At 44.8% G+C, this 17,326-nt stretch overlaps 2 protein-coding genes across 2 annotated transcripts; both read right to left on the bottom strand.

Annotated features, from left to right (window-relative positions):
* Positions 1-200: 200 nt before the first annotated feature.
* stx6 (syntaxin 6) lies at positions 201-13,996 on the bottom strand. The gene is made up of 8 exons (XM_029828499.1): positions 13,801-13,996; positions 9,235-9,404; positions 9,062-9,156; positions 7,837-7,896; positions 2,314-2,442; positions 2,127-2,233; positions 1,871-1,965; positions 201-1,308 (listed from the first exon to the last, which is right to left on the bottom strand). Exons 1-8 carry the CDS (start codon positions 13,833-13,835, stop codon positions 1,232-1,234), a joined length of 768 nt encoding a protein of 255 aa, XP_029684359.1. The 5' UTR covers positions 13,836-13,996; the 3' UTR covers positions 201-1,231.
* A 1,214-nt stretch (positions 13,997-15,210) lies between these two features.
* Positions 15,211-17,248, bottom strand: LOC101064297 (trichoplein keratin filament-binding protein-like). Its single transcript, XM_029828309.1, has 9 exons — positions 17,062-17,248; positions 16,656-16,866; positions 16,495-16,563; positions 16,191-16,355; positions 16,008-16,117; positions 15,861-15,927; positions 15,614-15,783; positions 15,467-15,545; positions 15,211-15,384 (listed from the first exon to the last, which is right to left on the bottom strand). Exons 1-9 carry the CDS (start codon positions 17,190-17,192, stop codon positions 15,265-15,267), a joined length of 1,122 nt encoding a protein of 373 aa, XP_029684169.1. The 5' UTR covers positions 17,193-17,248; the 3' UTR covers positions 15,211-15,264.
* Between the last annotated feature and the right edge of the window lie 78 nt (positions 17,249-17,326).

The raw sequence follows: 17,326 nt of genomic DNA, 5'->3' as shown, positions 1-17,326 counted from the left end.
CTAAACCCTAACCTAACCCTCTAACCTAACCCTAAAACCATAACCCACTAACCCTAACCCCCTAAGCTAACCCTAACTCTAACCCTCTAACCCTGACCCTAATCCAACCCTAACCCTAACCTAACCCCTAACCTAACCCAACCCTAAACCCTAACCTAACCCTAAATTTCTGTTCATAGTTTAGAGAGAAAGTAAATATGGACTGGTAAAGTAGTTTGTCTTTATTGTTTTCATTGCAATCAAGTTAACCAACTACGTTGACATAACACTGAACATTTTGAATAATAGTATTTACATGACCAATTGACAATATTTATTGTATTCTAATATGTGTCTCAAACCTCAAGTTATTTCATCATAATTAACTGTATATCATGTTTAATCGCAGGGCCAAGGCCATGTGACCTTCACAAAAATCTGTCCTCATAAACATTAAAATGTTCATATTCATGGGATTTGAAGATTTGTTGATCCAGCTGACAAAGATGGAATCTCTGGAATTTCTTTCAAGAGTGCACCTCCCTAAAGATTAACATATTTCTAAAGTAATTGGAACCAAAAATGTGGTTAGTATTAGCAGAAATTGAATGTCTAAGTTTGAACAATTTATATGTCTCTCTGTTGTATCCTGGCGACTTGTGCAGAACTGATCCCACCTCTTGCTCTGATGGCTGCTTGGAGAGGATGGAAACCAAAACTTTCAACCCGGTTTTAAAAAATGTGCAGCAGCTTTGGACTCCTGTGCATTCACATACAGTTCCCATTGACAGCGTGCTCAAGATAGCTTCTCAGGGAGCATTATCAGTGTTTGCTTGATGATCTCGTGACTTGAATTCTTTTTTTCCTTCAATGTTATACTTCTACAAATACTTAATAGCCTTTATAATTAGAGTATTTTTTGTTATTATTTAACATTTTATTTAAAACCATGCTTAGGGTTAGCAATTTGTTCCTGATAAATCTTTTGGTTAGCTAAAGAATATGTGCAAAACCTTTCTTTACAGTGTATTCTCTACTTTCAGGATGGAATTGAAACATACTTTGATGCTGATACAGTAATACATTTTATAATAAATGCTGTTACCTTTTGCCATTGAGGCACAGTAGTAAAACAAGTGCGGCTGCAAGACAGTTATATAAAGAAAACAGGAAGGAAAGTTCTGTAGGCTCTTTTAGAGCTCAGCAGACACGGCTTTAAGAGCATGAATGTACTAAAAGGAGTCCATTTTGATCATAGGATGAAGAACAGGAGGATCACGACAAAGAGAAGGGCAAGCAGTATACCGATTGCACACCACTGTCGTCCATCTGCAAAAAGAGGCTTAATTACTTTCAGATCACTGTGGCAACAAATTGTTGTCACTAGCAATATTCTTAATAATCAGTGACAAAAGTTTGGAACACAGCTAGAACACAGATATCCTGGGTGTTTTCCAACCCAATCTGCTCAATGAAGACTGTAAATTGACTAATGCTGTCAGATTGCTGCATGGCTTCTGAAAGTTGAGTATTGCTGAAAACAGATGCTATGCTGATCATCCTCTGCCATTTGGAAAGATATGATATGGCTGTGGAGATACCCCAAAGCCACACATGCTGAGTCTGCATGGTGTGCTTGCTCAGTTTTGTGTATTGCTATTTTTTTGCAGCTGTAAGCTGTGCTGTGCTGAGGCCTGTATCTATACAAAGAGCTAATGCTAAGTTAAAAAGTAAATGGACATTCTGAATCTAACTGTCTGGTGAAAACAAAACTAATAGACGATGTAACTCGTTATTATTGGCTGATCATTTGCTGGAGAAATACAAGAAATAAAAATGATAGTGTTGTGAAATTAGGGATGTACTAAGACAGTGTTGCTGGGCAGTTTACCACTGGTCATGTGAGAAACTTTGGCCAGTTTCTTCATGACATTGTCCAGTTTGGAGTGTGTCTTGTCCACCTCATGACTGAAATCATCCAACATCCTGCAAGAAGAAACACCACTTCAGAAAATTAATCCTGAATTTTGGAACAACTTTAGTGATACTGATCTAATTGATAAGATATATACTAAACTCTAAGAAAATATCAGGTTAGTCATAAATTAGTAGGTCAGAAATCCGATGCATCCCAGTAAGGGTCTTACACAGCCTGTTCATCCAGTTCCACACCAATTCTCTCTGACATGTTCTTCAAGACACCAATTGTTCCTGATACAAGCTCCAGCTGTTCATCTTGCTGTCCTGCTATCAACTGATGCATAAGCAAACAAAAGTACCACATCAAATAACTCTCACGTCTCTTAATGCATATTAGACTGGTCTAGACAGTACCTGCTGCTGCGCTTGCTGCTCCTCTAGAAAGTGGGAATTTGCATTTTGCAGATGTTGGTCTAATCTGCTATATTTATCTGTACCATGTTGCCAGACTGGACCCTGACCGATGTGTTCACCTTTTTCCTGCTGTTGGGAAAGAAACATGGATCACCTTTAAGTGTAGCTACAACTCATAAACACTTTTTTTCTGCTGCAACAATTGTATTTAGGTGGAAGGTTGGGTTAGGGTCAGGGTCAAGGTTAGGGGTTAGGGTCAGGGTTAAGGTTAGGGTCAGGGTTAAGGTTAGGGGTTAGGGTCAGGGTTAAGGTTAGGGGTTAGGGTCAGGGTGAAGGTTAGGGTTAAGGTTAGGGTCAGGGTTAAGGTTAGGGTTAGGGTTAGGGGGTCAGGGTTAAGGTTAGGGTTAAGATTAAGATTAAGATTAAGATGGACTTTATTCATCCCCGTGGGGAAATTGAGTTATAGTAGCAGCGTATGCAGAGTAAAGAGACAGAAAAAAAATAAATACAGATAAGATTAGAGTGTTATAAGCATATATACATACAGCATATATTATAAGCATATATATAATATATACATAATATCATATATACATATTATAAGCATTATAAGCATATATACATAAATATAGAATAAATTAGAAATAAAATTACAGCATAAACATTACACAATTATTGTTGAGTTGGTTTGAGTGAATTATAGAGTTTAATGGCGGACGGCAGGAATGACTTGTCCGCAGTTTCAACACCATCCTGTCCCTCACCACCTCGTCCAAGTTATCAAGTCTACAGCCAACAACAGACCCTGCCTTTTTGATGAGTTTGTTGAGTCTGTTGGCATCCTTTGCTTTAATGCCTGCACCCCAGCACACTGCAGCAAAGAAGATGGTGCTAGCCATGACAGACTGGTAGAACATGTGGAGCATCCTGCTGCAAACACTGAAGGACCTGAGTCTCCTGAGGAAGTAGAGTCTGCTCATGGCCTTCTTGTAGACAGCATCGGTGTTTGTGGACCACTCCAGTTTATTGTCCAGCTGGACACCCAGGAACCTGTAAGATGGGACTAGTTCCACTTCTTTCCCACTGATGCAGACTGGGGAGGGTGGGGACTTGCTTTTTCTGAAATCCACCACCATCTCCTTCGTCTTGGTCACGTTGAGCTGCAGAAGGTTCTCCCTGCTCCACCTGACAAAACTCTCCACAAGGTCCCTGTATTCGTCCTCCTGTCCATTCTCCACACACCCGACTATGACTGTGTCATCCGAGTACTTCTGGAGATGACATGTCTCAGAGTGGTACTGGAAGTCGGCTGTGTAGGTGGTGAACAGGAATGGGGAGAGCACAGTTCCTTGAGGAGCTCCTGTGTTGCTCATCAGGGGGTCGGACACACAGCTCCGCAGTCTCACAACCTGTGGCCGACCTGTCAGGTCGTCCTCGATCCAGGAAACAAGGGGAGCATCCATCTGCATCTTCTCCAACTTCGCCCTCAGCAGTCTTGGCTGGATGGTATTGAAGGCAGAAGAGTCGAAGAACATGACCCGCACTGTGGTGTTTAGTCTGTCCAAGGAGGAGTAAGCCCTCTGCAGCAGGTATATCACTGCATCATCAACCCCCACCTTGGGCTGATAGGCAAACTGCAGAGGGTCTTGAAAGGGGCTCACCAGAGGTCTGAGGTGTGACAGCACCAGCCGCTCCATGACCTTCATAATGTGGGAGGTCAGTGCTATTGGCCTGTAGTCACTCGGTGCCACAGGATGGGTCTTCTTTGGCACCGGGACCAGGCAGGATGTCTTCCAAAGCACTGGGATCCTCTGAAGATGAAGGCTCTGGTTGAACAGGTGCTGCAGTATTCCACACAGCTGCCTGGAGCAGTTCCTCAGCACTCGTGGGCTGATGCCGTCTGGTCCGGCAGCCTTCCTCTGGTTGAGCCTCTCCAGCTCTCTCCTCACCTGGCCAGATGTGAAGGATAGTCCTGTCGGGGGGATGGGTGACATGCTGGGATCCATGTAGGGTGTCAGCAGGGGGGAGGGGGAAGAAGTTGGCAGAGGTGTTAGGGGCTCTGGGAGGTGTGAAGGGGACCCATTGTTATCCAGAGGAATATTGGGACAGCTGGGGGAGGGGGAGCTAGAGTCAAACCTGTTGAAAAACTGGTTCAACTCATTGGCTTGGTCCACGTTCCCATCAGCTGAGCGTATTCCTTTCTTCTGGAAGCCAGTGATCGTCCTCATCCCACTCCAAACATCCCTGGTCTGGTTCCTCTCCAGTCTCTCCTCCAGCTTCTTCCTGTAGGCGTCCTTGCTCTCCTTCAGACTGCGTTTCAGTTCCTTCTGAACACTCCTGAGCTCAGCCGGGTCCCCAGCAGTGAAGGCCCTCTTCTTCTTATTCAAAAGGGCCTTCAGGTCACTTGTCACCCATGGTTTGTTGTTTGGGTAACAGCGTACCTTCTTGGTGGGGACGGAGTTCTCAGTGCAGAACTTGATGTAGTCGGAAACACAGTCTGTCAGTCCATCCAGGTCCTCACCATGTGGTTCACAGAGAGCAGACCAGTTGGTGGTCTCCAGGGCATCCCGCAGACAGTCCATAGCACCATCAGACCATTTCATAACAGTCCTCACAGTGACTGGTTGCTGCTGAACCACAGGTGTGTATGATGGGGAGAGCAGCACGAGATTATGATCGGACTTGCCTAGCGGAGGGAGTGCAGTGGAGGTGTTTGCACTGGTGACATTAGCATACAGTAGATCCAAAGTCTTCCTGTCTCTCGTGCTGCACTGGACATACTGGTGGAATGTAGGGAGAGTGGACTTAAGGGAGGCATGATTGAAGTCCCCTGTGATGAGGATAAAGGCTCCGGGATGTTTAGTCTGCAGGTCAGCCGTGACAGAGTAGATGACGTCACAGGCCGAGTCCGCTTTACCGGTCGGAGGAATATAAACGGTGATGGCGATGACGTTAGTAAACTCCCGTGGCAAGTAGTATGGACGGAGTCCGATAGCAATAAGTTCCACGTCGGGACTGCACACGCGCTCCTTGACGTGAATATGCTCCGGGCTGCACCACCTGTTGCTAACGAACACGGCCAGTCCCCCTCCTTTCTTCTTACCGGCCGCGGTGGTGTCTCGGTCCGCTCGCACAGTGGTGAAACCAGCGATCGTCACATTAGAGTCCGGTATCAGTCCATGGAGCCATGTCTCCGTGAAACACATGATACTGGCCTCTCTGTACTCCCGCTGGGTCCGTGTGAGCGCCTCCAGCTCGTCCATCTTATTTGCCAGGGACCTGACATTCCCCGTTATGACCGCGGGGACGCAGGGTTTAAAACGTCGCCTCTTCATCCTCTGTTTAACTCCAGCCTTAGTCCCTCGTTGTTTCCTCCTCACCTCCTTAGGGATTTGGGGCTTCTCTCCGACCACAAAGGATGGTGGTCTTAGAGCCATCAGCTGGTCGCGTGTATAGACAATACCGCTCCGCTTCTTGGCACAGCTGATGGGGGCCGCGAATAACCCAAGCACCGCAAAACAGAGAAAAAAGTATTCGAGCCTCCAAAACATGGTGTCTGAATACTCCAGTTGAAAATGGAAAGAAAGAAAGAAAAACCAAATAGAAAAGAATGTAAACAAGTATAGAAAACACTACGAAAGTTTAAAAAGAACAATTAAGTTTAGGGAGCTGCTACTACTGGCTGCCGCCTGAGACAGCGCCATTTTGCAAAAGGGTTAGGGGGTCAGGGTTAAGGTTAGGGTTAGAGGGTTTAGGGTTAGAGGGTCAGGGTTAGGGGGTCAGGGATAAGGTTAGGGTTAGAGGGTCAGGGTTAGGGGGTCAGGGTTAAGGTTAGGGTTAGAGGGTCAGGGTTAGGGGGTTAGGGTTAAGGTTAGGGTTAGAGGGTCAGGGTTAGGGGGTCAAGGTTAAGGTTAGGGTTAGAGGGTTTAGGGTTAGAGGGTCAGGGTTAGGGGGTCAGGGATAAGGTTAGGGTTAGAGGGTCAGGGTTAGGGGGTCAGGGTTAAGGTTAGGGTTAGAGGGTCAGGGTTAGGGGGTCAGGGTTAAGGTTAGGGTTAGAGGGTCAGGGTTAGGGGGTTAGGGTCAGGGTCAGGGTTAAGGTTTGGGTTAGGGTTAGAGGGATAGGATAGGGGAATGTACCCTGCCTCCCATATGAGACAGGTAAAGCACGGTCCTTCCTCCCAACCGACCTCCCATAACCCTGATACCCTTGTTGGTGAAGACAGGCACGCTGGCGACCCCTGCCATAGCACACCTCCGTCCAACCCGGCTCCATAAATAAAGGTGAGTATGAATGTTTTAAACTGAAAACACTTTCCAATTTTTTGAAAAGGAAAAAGGTAAGTATTTTGTAAAAGGTAAGTAAAATAAATCCAAAATTCAATAAGTCTTTTTTACTAAATAACTAAAGAAGAGTGTGCCAAAAAACGACGTTTCGACCCCCTATGGGTCTTCCTCAGGTAGGGCACACTAAATAACCAGAAGCTGGCTCACTGTAATGGCTGTGGACGATGTGTTTCCTACGCTGGTTGAAAAGCAATTCTTTTTTCCAAACTTGCGTCCCTTATATAGTGCCTGCTGTGGCATCGCTTTTTAAAAAAAATATATATATGCGCAATGTTTTCCTTTTTTCAACCCTGCCATTTTAACTCCCTAAATGCCAAATTAATTTAGCTTTAATACATTTCCAATTCCATAATATATATCAAATGTAATATTTAATAATTGTGTTAGGGTCAGGGTAGAGTTAGGGGTTAGGGTTAGGGGTTAGGGTTAGGGTTAGAGGGTTAGGGTTAGAGGGTTAGGGTTAGGGTTAGGGTTAGGGTTAGGTTTAGGGTTGGGGTTAGAGGGTTAAGGTTAGGGTTAGGGGTTAGGGTTAGGGGTTAGCGTTAGGGTTGGGGTTAGGGGTTGGGGTTGGGGTTAGGGTTAGAGGGTTAGAGGGTTAGAGTTAGAGTTAGAGTTAGGGTTGGGGTTAGAGGGTTGGGGTTAGGGTTGGGGTTGGGGTTAGGGTTAGAGGGTTAGGGTTAGGGGTTAGAGTTAGGGTTGGGGTTAGAGGGTTAGGGTTGGTTTAGGGTTAGGGGTTAGGGTTGGTTTAGGGTTGGTTTAGGGTTAGGGTAGTCTTGTCGATTGATTCTGGCCCGACTGTAATTTAATGTGCACAGCTCAAGATTGCTGCTACCGTTAAACCTCCACACTCACTGCAGACGATGGACTCTCATGTCCAGGTGGTTTCTATTAATTGATTCTGTTTCATCGTGATACAAATGATTGTTGTTCTTTGTTAGCATTTTGCATAGATGATAGTCACCTTTTACGATGAAATGATCAAAAACTAATTTTAAGGAATATTGATTAGATACATGTTGCAACTTTAAAATGCTGGTTAAAATATTTTGAATATTTTGGATGATTAGCATGGTTAAAAATTATTTTAAAGACTTTAATGCAGATGTTAACTACATAATTCATTAGCTTTATTTGCATTAAGTGAAATAATTTATTAAAATGCAGGAATCTATCACTTACATTTTTGTACTTTTTGTCCATTGAGACATCAGCTGGACTCGACATCTGCTCCTTAATTTCCTTCAAAACAGTCAAAACAAGTCTTCACATTTACTTTTTGCCAAACAAACAGATGATCCAGTCAGTAACAGGTACAGTGATGTGAAAAAGTATTTGGCCCCTTTCTGATAACCAAGACAAATATAACCTATAAAAATAAACAATGTAGTTTTTAATGATTTCATTTAATAAGGAAAAAAATCCAAACCTATGCATCTATCTTCTCCCGCTTATCTAGTCCCAGGTCATGGGGCAGCAGTCTGAGCAGGGACACCCAGACTTGCCTCTGCCTGGATACTTCCTCCAGCTCGTCAGAATGAGGATTCCAAGGCATTCTGAGGCCAACCAACATGGTCACTCCAGCATGTCCTGGGTCCTCCCTGGGGTCCCCTCCCATCCAAGAGGCTTCATCGGGATTGATGAAGCCTCTTGGATGACAGGTAAAACATCTTCAAGAAACTGAAAGGTCCAGTTGCTAAGATTCAACTACCAGAACATTCTGGCCAATGTTGTTGGGAACAGCCTGCAAGCCGGCATGATGCAGGATGAGTGGCTTCTTGGTGAATAAATCATTTATTTGTCCTAAAATGATTCCCCCTGAAAAGCATTGAGCATGTGCACCTCCGAATATGATCCTGGGTTCAACATCATCGCTCATCTGTGGTAGAAGTTAGTGACTTGGCAGACAGCTGGCATGCTCCACCATTTTGATTTTCAAAATTCTACTAATTGATCAAAAAGACTGCAGTGACTAAACTTTCTGAATCCTGGTCCTGGAAAATGACACCCCAGCGAAGGAGCTGCCAGCGCTCTTTGTGCAATATCCCACATTGTAAAATATACCTGTTCCTAACTGTACATTTTATTTTATTTTGCTGTATCAATAATTTTCTATTGATCTTGTACTTATTAGTAACCCTACTTTTTTCTAAAGTTTTTGCACAGAATACAGAAATACTTGATTTTATTAAAAGACTTTTGAGTCTGTTAAAAGAAATAATCATCATCATTTAAAAAAACTGCATTTTGTATTTAATTAGGATACCATAGCATGGAATTTTTAGTGATGATCTGAAACATTTACTGTGATAATTTAGCAAAAAACCAGTAATCAGGAAGGGGCTAATACGACATCATAATACTACATAAAAACAAGCTTACAGAAGTGTGTTATTTGGAATTGCACCTTGACAATTTGCCTCGTGTTGCTGATGAAGTGCTTCCTCTTTGACATCTCAGCTATGTCTAGGTGGAACTTTCTCGGGTTGGATTCAACAATGCTTAAGAAAGTTAAGAAACTTTTTATGTTGCCATTTAAGAGATACTTGTGAAATGAATGGTTCCTCTTGAAAAGGATATTGATGGTCTCATCAAGGTCTTCCAGGTCCCATTCAATGGAGCGAAGACTGTTTCGAAGCTCATTTGTTGTCCAGTCCAATTCCTCCTTGGAGGCCCCGCCCGCCTGTAACAGGAGTTCACTCCATCTTTGATGGAGACTCTGTGCTGCATTCACTGCCTTCTGTACTTCACTGTTACACAAATGACATGAAATTGATGTTGTAACTCTGAGGTTTAAAAAAATATCCTACTTCTGTCGAGCTACGGAGACCAAAAGCACAGACAGACCAGATCAGTCATGTACGAGCTGCAGTCATCAGTGTTAACAGTAATAATACTGCTAATAGTATTAATAATACGATATTAGTAATAATAGTTAGTTAGTTAGTTAGGGTTAGTTAAGTAAAACATGGTGGTAGAGGGACATAGTAGCAGAAACCACTCAAAGCTTAGAATCTAAAATAAATATCTAAGGCTTAGATGTTTATGTGAGACATTAAAATGCATTGATGTGAAGTGTTGTTATTTTTGGGAAACGCCGTGTGAGCGAATGATTTTAAAATCATGAGGAACGCAGCAGCTGTGAGCTAATGAGCTGCAGTGAACCTGTTGATATAAAGGACAGCAGCCACCCGTAATTATGTGCAAATGTTAACTTAATTAGCAATGACAGATATTGGTGTGTGTGTAGGATTAGAACCTTGTTAGAACTCAAAATCGCTGAATCTGTATTTTTCCTGACATTAGGTTAAATGTTCTAGGGAAACAAGTTAAAAAACAAAGCATTTTTCACTTGATTTTCCATGCTGAATTTAACATGAGACTTAATGGGAGCAAATGGCTGTCTTGTCAGTGCAGGGTCAGGGTTAGGGTCAGGGTCAGGGTTAGTCCAGTCCAGAGAACTCTGGTGGTGGGGGTTAGGGTCAGGGTGAGGGTTAGAGGGTTAGGGCCAGGGTCAGGGTTAGACCAGTCCAGAGAACTCTGGTGGTGGGGGTTAGGGTCAGGGTCAGGGTTAGAGGGTTAGGGCTAAGGTTAGGGGGTTAGGGTTAGACCAGTCCAGAGAACTCTGGTGGTGGGGGTTAGGGTCAGGGTTAGGGTTAGAGGGTTAGGGCTAGGGTTAGGGTCAGGGTCAGGGTTAGACCAGTCCAGAGAACTCTGGTGGTGGGGGTTAGGGTCAGGGTTAGAGGGTTAGGGCTAAGGTTAGGGGGTTAGGGTTAGACCAGTCCAGAGAACTCTGGTGGTGGGGGTTAGGGTCAGGGTTAGGGTTAGAGGGTTAGGGCTATGGTTAGGGTCAGGGTCAGGGTTAGACCAGTCCAGAGAACTCTGGTGGTGGGGGTTAGGGTCAGGGTTAGAGGGTTAGGGCTAAGGTTAGGGGGTTAGGGTTAGACCAGTCCAGAGAACTCTGGTGGTGGGGGTTAGGGTCAGGGTTAGGGCTAGGGTTAGGGTCAGGGTTAGGGCTAGGGTCAGGGGGTTAGACCAGTCCAGAGAACTCTGGTGGTGGGGGTTAGGGTTAGGGCTAAGGTTAGGGAGTTAGGGTTAGACCAGTCCAGAGAACTCTGGTGGTGGGGGTTAGGATCAGGGTTAGGGTTAGAGGGTTAGGGTTAGGGGGTTAGGGTTAGACCAGTCCAGAGAACTCTGGTGGTGGGGGTTAGGGTCAGGGTTAGGGTCAGGATCAGGGCTAGGGTCAGGGTTAGGGGGTTAGACCAGTCCAGAGAACTCTGGTGGTGGGGGTTAGGGTCAGGGTTAGGGCTAGGGTTAGGGTTTGGGATAAAACTTTTTTTGCACTGGCATACTGATCGGGATAGCAGGGGAGTGCGGAGGGTGAGGGCCCCTGGGGGGAGGCTATTAGCCAGGGATCGGACAGTCCTGGACAGAATAGGGGAGAGAGCTGAATCACCCAGTCTGAGAAGACTTTGGTGATATGGCAAGTAGGTAGATGGTTAGGATTAACGTTAGGGTTAGGGCAGGGGTAAGGGGTGGGAAAAGGTTAGGTTTAAGGTTGGGGGTTAGGGTTGGGATGAGGGTTAGGGATGGGAGAAGGTTAGGGTTAGGGTGAGGGGTGGGAGAAGGTTGGGGTTAGGAATAGGGTTAGGGGTGGGGGTGGGAGAAGGTTGGATTTAGGGTTAGGGGCGGGAGAAGGTTAGGGTTAGGGTGAGGGGTGGGAGAAGGTTGGGGTTAGGATTAGTGTTAGGGGTGGGAGAAGGTTAGGGTTAGGGTGAGGGGTGGGAGAAGGTTAGGGTGAGGGGTGGGAGAAGGTTGGGGTTAGGGTGAGGGGTGGGAGAAGGTTAGGGTTAGGGTGAGGGGTGGGAGAAGGTTGGGGTTAGGGTGAGGGGTGGGAGAAGGTTAGGGTGAGGGGTGGGAGAAGGTTAGGGTTAGGGTGAGGGGTGGGAGAAGGTTGGGGTTAGGGTGAGGGGTGGGAGAAGGTTAGGGTTAGGGTTAGGGTGAGGGGTGGGAGAAGGTTGGGGTTAGGGTGAGGGGTGGGAGAAGGTTAGGGTGAGGGGTGGGAGAAGGTTAGGGTGAGGGGTGGGAGAGGGTTAGGGTGAGGGGTGGGAGAAGGTTGGGGTTAGGGTGAGGGGTGGGAGAAGGTTAGGGTTAGGGTGAGGGGTGGGAGAAGGTTGGGGTTAGGAATAGGGTCAGGGTTAATAGGAGAACTCTGGTGGTGGGGGAGGTGCCAGAACACCTTCAGAGCAATGCCGAGGTACCCATGAGCAAGGTACCAAGGTATGCAGCTGGGACAGGCTCCAGCACCCTCCTTATGAGCCTGGAAGGAATAAAGCGGTCAAGAAAATGTAAAACAATTGCAGGGAGGGGCTGGGGCTGGGGCTGGGGCTGCCCCCCCCCATTATACATCAGGTAAAAATATGTAATTTTCCCAACTTGGGTACACAATTCAAAAATACAACAGTTTGCCCATTAACTTATTTTTATAATTTTGGTAACGTAGTAATTATCATGACTTTTTTAACAACCTTGATTTTGGGAGCCCTAACCCTAGCCCCCCCCCCCCCCCCCCCCCCCCATAATTGGAACCCTACGTGCTCTGTGTACTCTGCCTATAGGGAGCAGCACAACAATACAGTAGTTTTTCCACACCAGCAGGAGAGGTTCCAAAAAACAAATATTTTATTTTAAGAGATTCTTTATGGTTGACAGAAAAATTGAATAACGCCATTTTATTTGTGGTCTCCAGAATGTTTAAAAGTGGAATGGGGGGCCGAGCATTCCGCTACCAGGCCCCCTCCTGTAGAACCAGCTCTCTGTCCAGGAACGGGAGGCTGACTCCATGTCTACTATAAGATTAGACTTAAAACCTTAGACTTAAAAAAAGAATCCCACTAATCATCATATTTAGAACAGGGTCATCTCATTATTAGGTTAGCATCTTAGCTATGCTGCTAAAGGCCGAGGCTGTCGAGGTCCAGAAACATGATCACCTGACCGGTCTCTGTCACTATGCTGGTTCATGGCTCTTTCTCCTCTCCGCCCCCTTCCTATCCTGTCTTCTCCTCCCCCAGGACAGTAATGATGTCTTTAACACATTTACTTGCCCTTCTCTCCCCTCTCCTCCCCCTCTCTATGTATCCAACTACAGGTATCGCTCCTCTCTCCCCTCATAGCCTATTGTAATGAAGGTTAGGGGTTAACCCTGAATTAACCCTATATTTACACGATGTAAGTCTATTCTCTCCATCTGTCCTCTCCCTTCTCCTCCTTATCTGAACAGGCAGCCATCAGCAGGACGCCCCCCCACCCCATATGAGCCTTGTTCCGCTCAAGGTTTCTTCCAGTTACAGGGTTCTGTCATACCAATTAAACTTCAGACAGAATTTACTCAACAAATTCTGATAAATATGGACTTTGAGAAAATTCCATCATGTTTAGAAAAAAGCAGAAATATCACTACAGTAGATGTCTAACCTATGAGACTATGACAACATATACAGAAACACTACTGTTAGCTTCTTCAGTCTCAAATGTCACTGCGATGAATGACTATTCTCTCCTCTATCTGTCCTCCTTCCTTTTCTTCTCCTTTTCCCAGCCAGCCAGAAGCAGGAGGGGAACCGCATGAGCCTGTTGGGGGTCAGACCAAAGCGCCTCGAGACCATGTTTTATTATGGACACTATATAAATAATAAATATTTGATACGATTGTACAGCTGAGGTTAGCTAACAAGTCAAGACTCTAACTGAATAATTCAGTATTAGATATCTGTATAGATACAAGTCCTGACTCTTGAAAAGGGCATTATCAGTGAACATTTGCTCCTTGGTTTATTTCACTAATTCACACATCAAAGCGAAAAAAAATTATTTTAAAAATCCCTCTGTAGTGCGAGGCTTTACTTACTATTGTCTCCGATGCCAGAGCAAATGAGGCATCGATTTTATACCATACCTCAAAAGGGGTAATGGAAGCGCTAATCTCACATTTTGAACTTATTAAACTCTCCTTAATTTCTTTGTGAAAATATGCATTGTGATTACATCCATTGCACATTAGTCACAAGCTCTCGGTCGGTTACCAGCACACTAACCGTTAGCTCGTTAGCATGAGATCATTAATATAATCTGAACAGTTCTGACCCCTTAACGACGAAAAACGGATCTTCCATGGACATCCTGCTGGTGGTGATTCAGTCGTAGCAGAACTCCATTATACAGGCTGTCGATCGGGGTCCAGATGAAGGACTATTTAAACGGTTTAAAAGGAGCGGATCTTACAATCTTCCACTGCTTTGTTTACATGCAGCAGCGGAACTCAACGGTAACGTCATCCATTTCTTCTTCACTTGGCGAAATGTGACATGAACCAAAGGGACTGCAGCGCCCTCTAGTGCACCAATTTAGTATTAACGTTCAACGCTTTTCGGATGGATGAATGATGAATGGATTGTGAAGATTTGAGTTCGAACTATATCAAATTTCTATGACGAAAGAAAATTTTAGGGCCACATTGAAATTTCGAGAATAAGTTTGTGGATCTCTTGGTGAAAGGATGACCAGGACTGAGTTTAAGTAAGACCAATTCAGTTTATTTAACAGACAGAGAATAAGCACAGAGCTGTGCATGGGGCCTCTGTCTAACCATCTTAAGGATGGAGAGAACTAACTATTTCCACACTAAAATTAGCTGAATCTGTTCTACTTTGTAAACTGCATCCACCCACCGTCGACTCCCTCTGTTTCATCCTTCCTGTTTTTTACAGGAAATCTCAAACATCGTGAGGAAAATGAAGTCCAACACATGTACTCTTGACCCAGTCTTCTCGTCTCTGATTGACATACATTTCCTCCATTGTCTCCCCAATTACCACCACTGACAATGTCCGTTTGGAATCATGAGGGTGAACTGTCTGGGTTTCAGGTTTCTTGGGATTATCAGGGGTTATCAAGAGAAGCCGGAGCAGGTCCAGCCATCAACACAGAAGGGTCTGGGCCTCTGTACTTATGTGGGTTAGCCATCTTGGGTGTGTGCTGCCTAAAATCTCGTTTGCCTTTTTTATATATAATAAATCACAATTGACTGAATGAGTTAGGGTTAGGGTTCTTATTGGATTTTATTTTTTATTAACCATTATATACATTTTGGAAACAAAAGTGCAAAATAAAATCTAGCAGGAAAATGAAAGATTCTCATGTGATGCCTGGGAAAAGACTCCCATGGACTCCATCTCCCGACAGGAATCATGGTATCAACAAGCTCAAAACCAATGTAAACGCTGGTAAAAATGACACATCCCTCAGATTTTTTGTACTTATATCCAGGCTGATTGAGAACTGCTGTGAATCTAAAACCATTTCAGTCATATTTGAACTGAAATTCCTCCTCCTCCTTCTCCTCCTCCTCCTGCTCTGTGCTGCATTGCTCCTCCATTGCTCCTGGTGCTTCTGCTGCACCAACAATAATAATAGAGACAATAAAAAGGAATTGTATTTTAATAGGTTCTAACAATATTGTGCAGAGAACTTTGCAGGATGATCCAACCTGAGGATTCAACTCTTGAGACCACAATCATAGACAGCTTTTTGCTCCTCTTTCTCTGGTGTCTAAGATCTCTCTCTGTTTAGCTCGTGGATTAGCTCTTCTCGTCTCTTTCGCGACTCCTGCTGAGCCTTGCGGTTTTCCTGTATCTTCATCATCAGCTTCTGCTGCTTATCTGACAGCACCTTCATACGAGGAAGACCAGAGCACAGCGATTAAATGCTGAATACGATGAGAAACATTTTATTTGAGTTTAAAACAATCGACCTTTTGCATGAGCAGCTCTCTTGCTTTTCTCTCTTTCTCCCTCTGTGGCTCTTGTTCCCACAACCGCTGAGCTTCTTGCCTGAATCACATGAGATTCCTGGTTTAACTGGCGATGGTAGTCAGATTTGACAGCACCTAAGCACTCACCTGTTCAGGTCCTCGATCTTAGCCTCCCTCTCTCTCTCCATCTGAAGCTGCTCCTCGATCGCACACTCCATCCAGGCCACGTCAGCGACTGCCCTCTCCCCGTGTGACCTCTTCATCATCTCCTCTTCCTCACCTTCCATCAAGGCTGCCAGTATTTTACGCTCAGCCTCCTGTTCAGCACAAAAGAGTTTAATGTTTGTGAAAGTCAAAGGTCCACGATACAAGTTAAGAAATTCAGCAGACTAACCAGTTCTGCCTGCACTTGCTCAGCTCTTTGCATCATCTGAGTGTGATAATGGCGCACCAGGAATCGTCTGTTGGGACAAATGCAATCAAAGGGCTGCCTGACTAGACTAGGAAATCAGCCCACATTATTAGGACGACATTCTCTTACTGCATTTCTGGCTTCTCTCTCTCTTCCATTTGTTTCATTTCCTTCTCTATCTTCTGGAGCTGCCTTTGCTTGAACATCAGAGCTTTCTGCTCCACCTTCAGTTCAGTTGTCTAAGAGAGAATTTGATGAATTTGTAACTTCACATGTTGCAGAAAAAGTTCCTTCCAAGTACACATCTCCTACCTCCTTTAGCTTCAGTTCCTCCATGTGTTTACAAAGGTCTTCCATCCTCTTCTTCTCATCTGGCCTATTTTGCTGCCCTGCTTGCTTCATCCTCTCGAGAACCAGATTTCGGGTTCTCTCATAATCATTTTCAAACCGTCTTTCCTCCTGCTGTGACACTTGCCACTGCACGTTTGGAAAGACAGAGGATGTCAGAGACAGAAGAGATCATGCAAACATGTCTGGAGGCAGCAGGTAGTGTGTGTTGGACATGTCATTGATGTACACATCTGGTGGCTGGATTGATATGACATTATTGTTTTACCTTTTTCTTCTCAGACAACTGCTTCAGCCACTGACCGACAACATGGTCTTTGTGCAACTCTGTTTCAACCTGTGGCAAAATAAAAGTGAAGGTTGTACATTTCCTGTTCACCCTTCTCCCAGAGTTCATTATTTTGCAGGAATTAAGAAGAAATATCCCACCTTTTCCCTACTTTCCTGTCTCTCTGTACTATGCTCCCCTTTTTTCTGTCGGTGCTGACCTCTCTGTGTCTTCCTGTCATGGTCCAACTCTCTGAGCTCTGCCTCTAGTTGGTTCATCTCCTCCTTAAGCAAAGTCTGGATCTGATTCCTGCGGCACTCCAAAGTAGATTTGCGCTCTTCTTTTAGACGTTGCTTATGGTATTCTGAGATGCTAAAACACACAATAAAAAAAGAGACAAGTGGGAAGAATTAACGAGATATGTTTACTTGTCCTCAATAGAGCAGTAAACTAATTCATATGTTGTTTAACATGGCACATTGACTTTAAGGATATATTAAAACATGGAGTCTCACAAACGATTTATTTCTGTGTTTATGAAATTCACCGAGGTTCCGAGTCGATTACCTCCTGTAGAAGTAGAATCTGGAGGTCCAGACATCATGTCTCTCATTGCAAAAGCTTTGCCGTTCCAGGTACCGCGCATGTGTCTCCAAAACATGCTGCTTCTCAGCTCTCCGCTCCCGCTGCCAGTCCATGTATGCGCCAGGGTTTTGGAACTGTGAGGGCGCCCGAGTTGTGAGGGTCGGCAGGGCCATTGCCTTGGTTCATGAAGAGGACATTTTTAGCATTTACCTGGAGCTCAAAAAATGATGCTATGCACCTTCTCTGC

Source organism: Takifugu rubripes, chromosome 20, assembly GCF_901000725.2.
Source record: "Takifugu rubripes chromosome 20, fTakRub1.2, whole genome shotgun sequence".
Lineage (NCBI taxonomy): Eukaryota > Metazoa > Chordata > Actinopteri > Tetraodontiformes > Tetraodontidae > Takifugu > Takifugu rubripes.
Note: the sequence above shows the minus strand (reverse complement) of the source record. Positions and strands in the feature narration are given on the sequence as shown.

Excerpts from the sequence above, each read along its gene's own strand:
- stx6 (XM_029828499.1), bottom strand. The coding sequence starts at position 13,835 with ATGTCCATGGAAGATCCGTTTTTCGTCGTTAAGGG. Across the intron at positions 9,157-9,234 it reads AGACCTTGATGAGACCATCA|GCATTGTTGAATCCAACCCG; the intron begins ATATCCTTTTCA and ends TAACTTTCTTAA. Across the intron at positions 2,234-2,313 it reads AGCAGCAAGCGCAGCAGCAG|TTGATAGCAGGACAGCAAGA; the intron begins GTACTGTCTAGA and ends CTTATGCATCAG.
- LOC101064297 (XM_029828309.1), bottom strand. The coding sequence starts at position 17,192 with ATGGACTGGCAGCGGGAGCGGAGAGCTGAGAAGCAGCATGTTTTGGAG. Across the intron at positions 16,867-17,061 it reads AGATTCTACTTCTACAGGAG|CATCTCAGAATACCATAAGC; the intron begins GTAATCGACTCG and ends TGTGTGTTTTAG. Across the intron at positions 15,546-15,613 it reads AAGATCGAGGACCTGAACAG|GCAAGAAGCTCAGCGGTTGT; the intron begins GTGAGTGCTTAG and ends CATGTGATTCAG.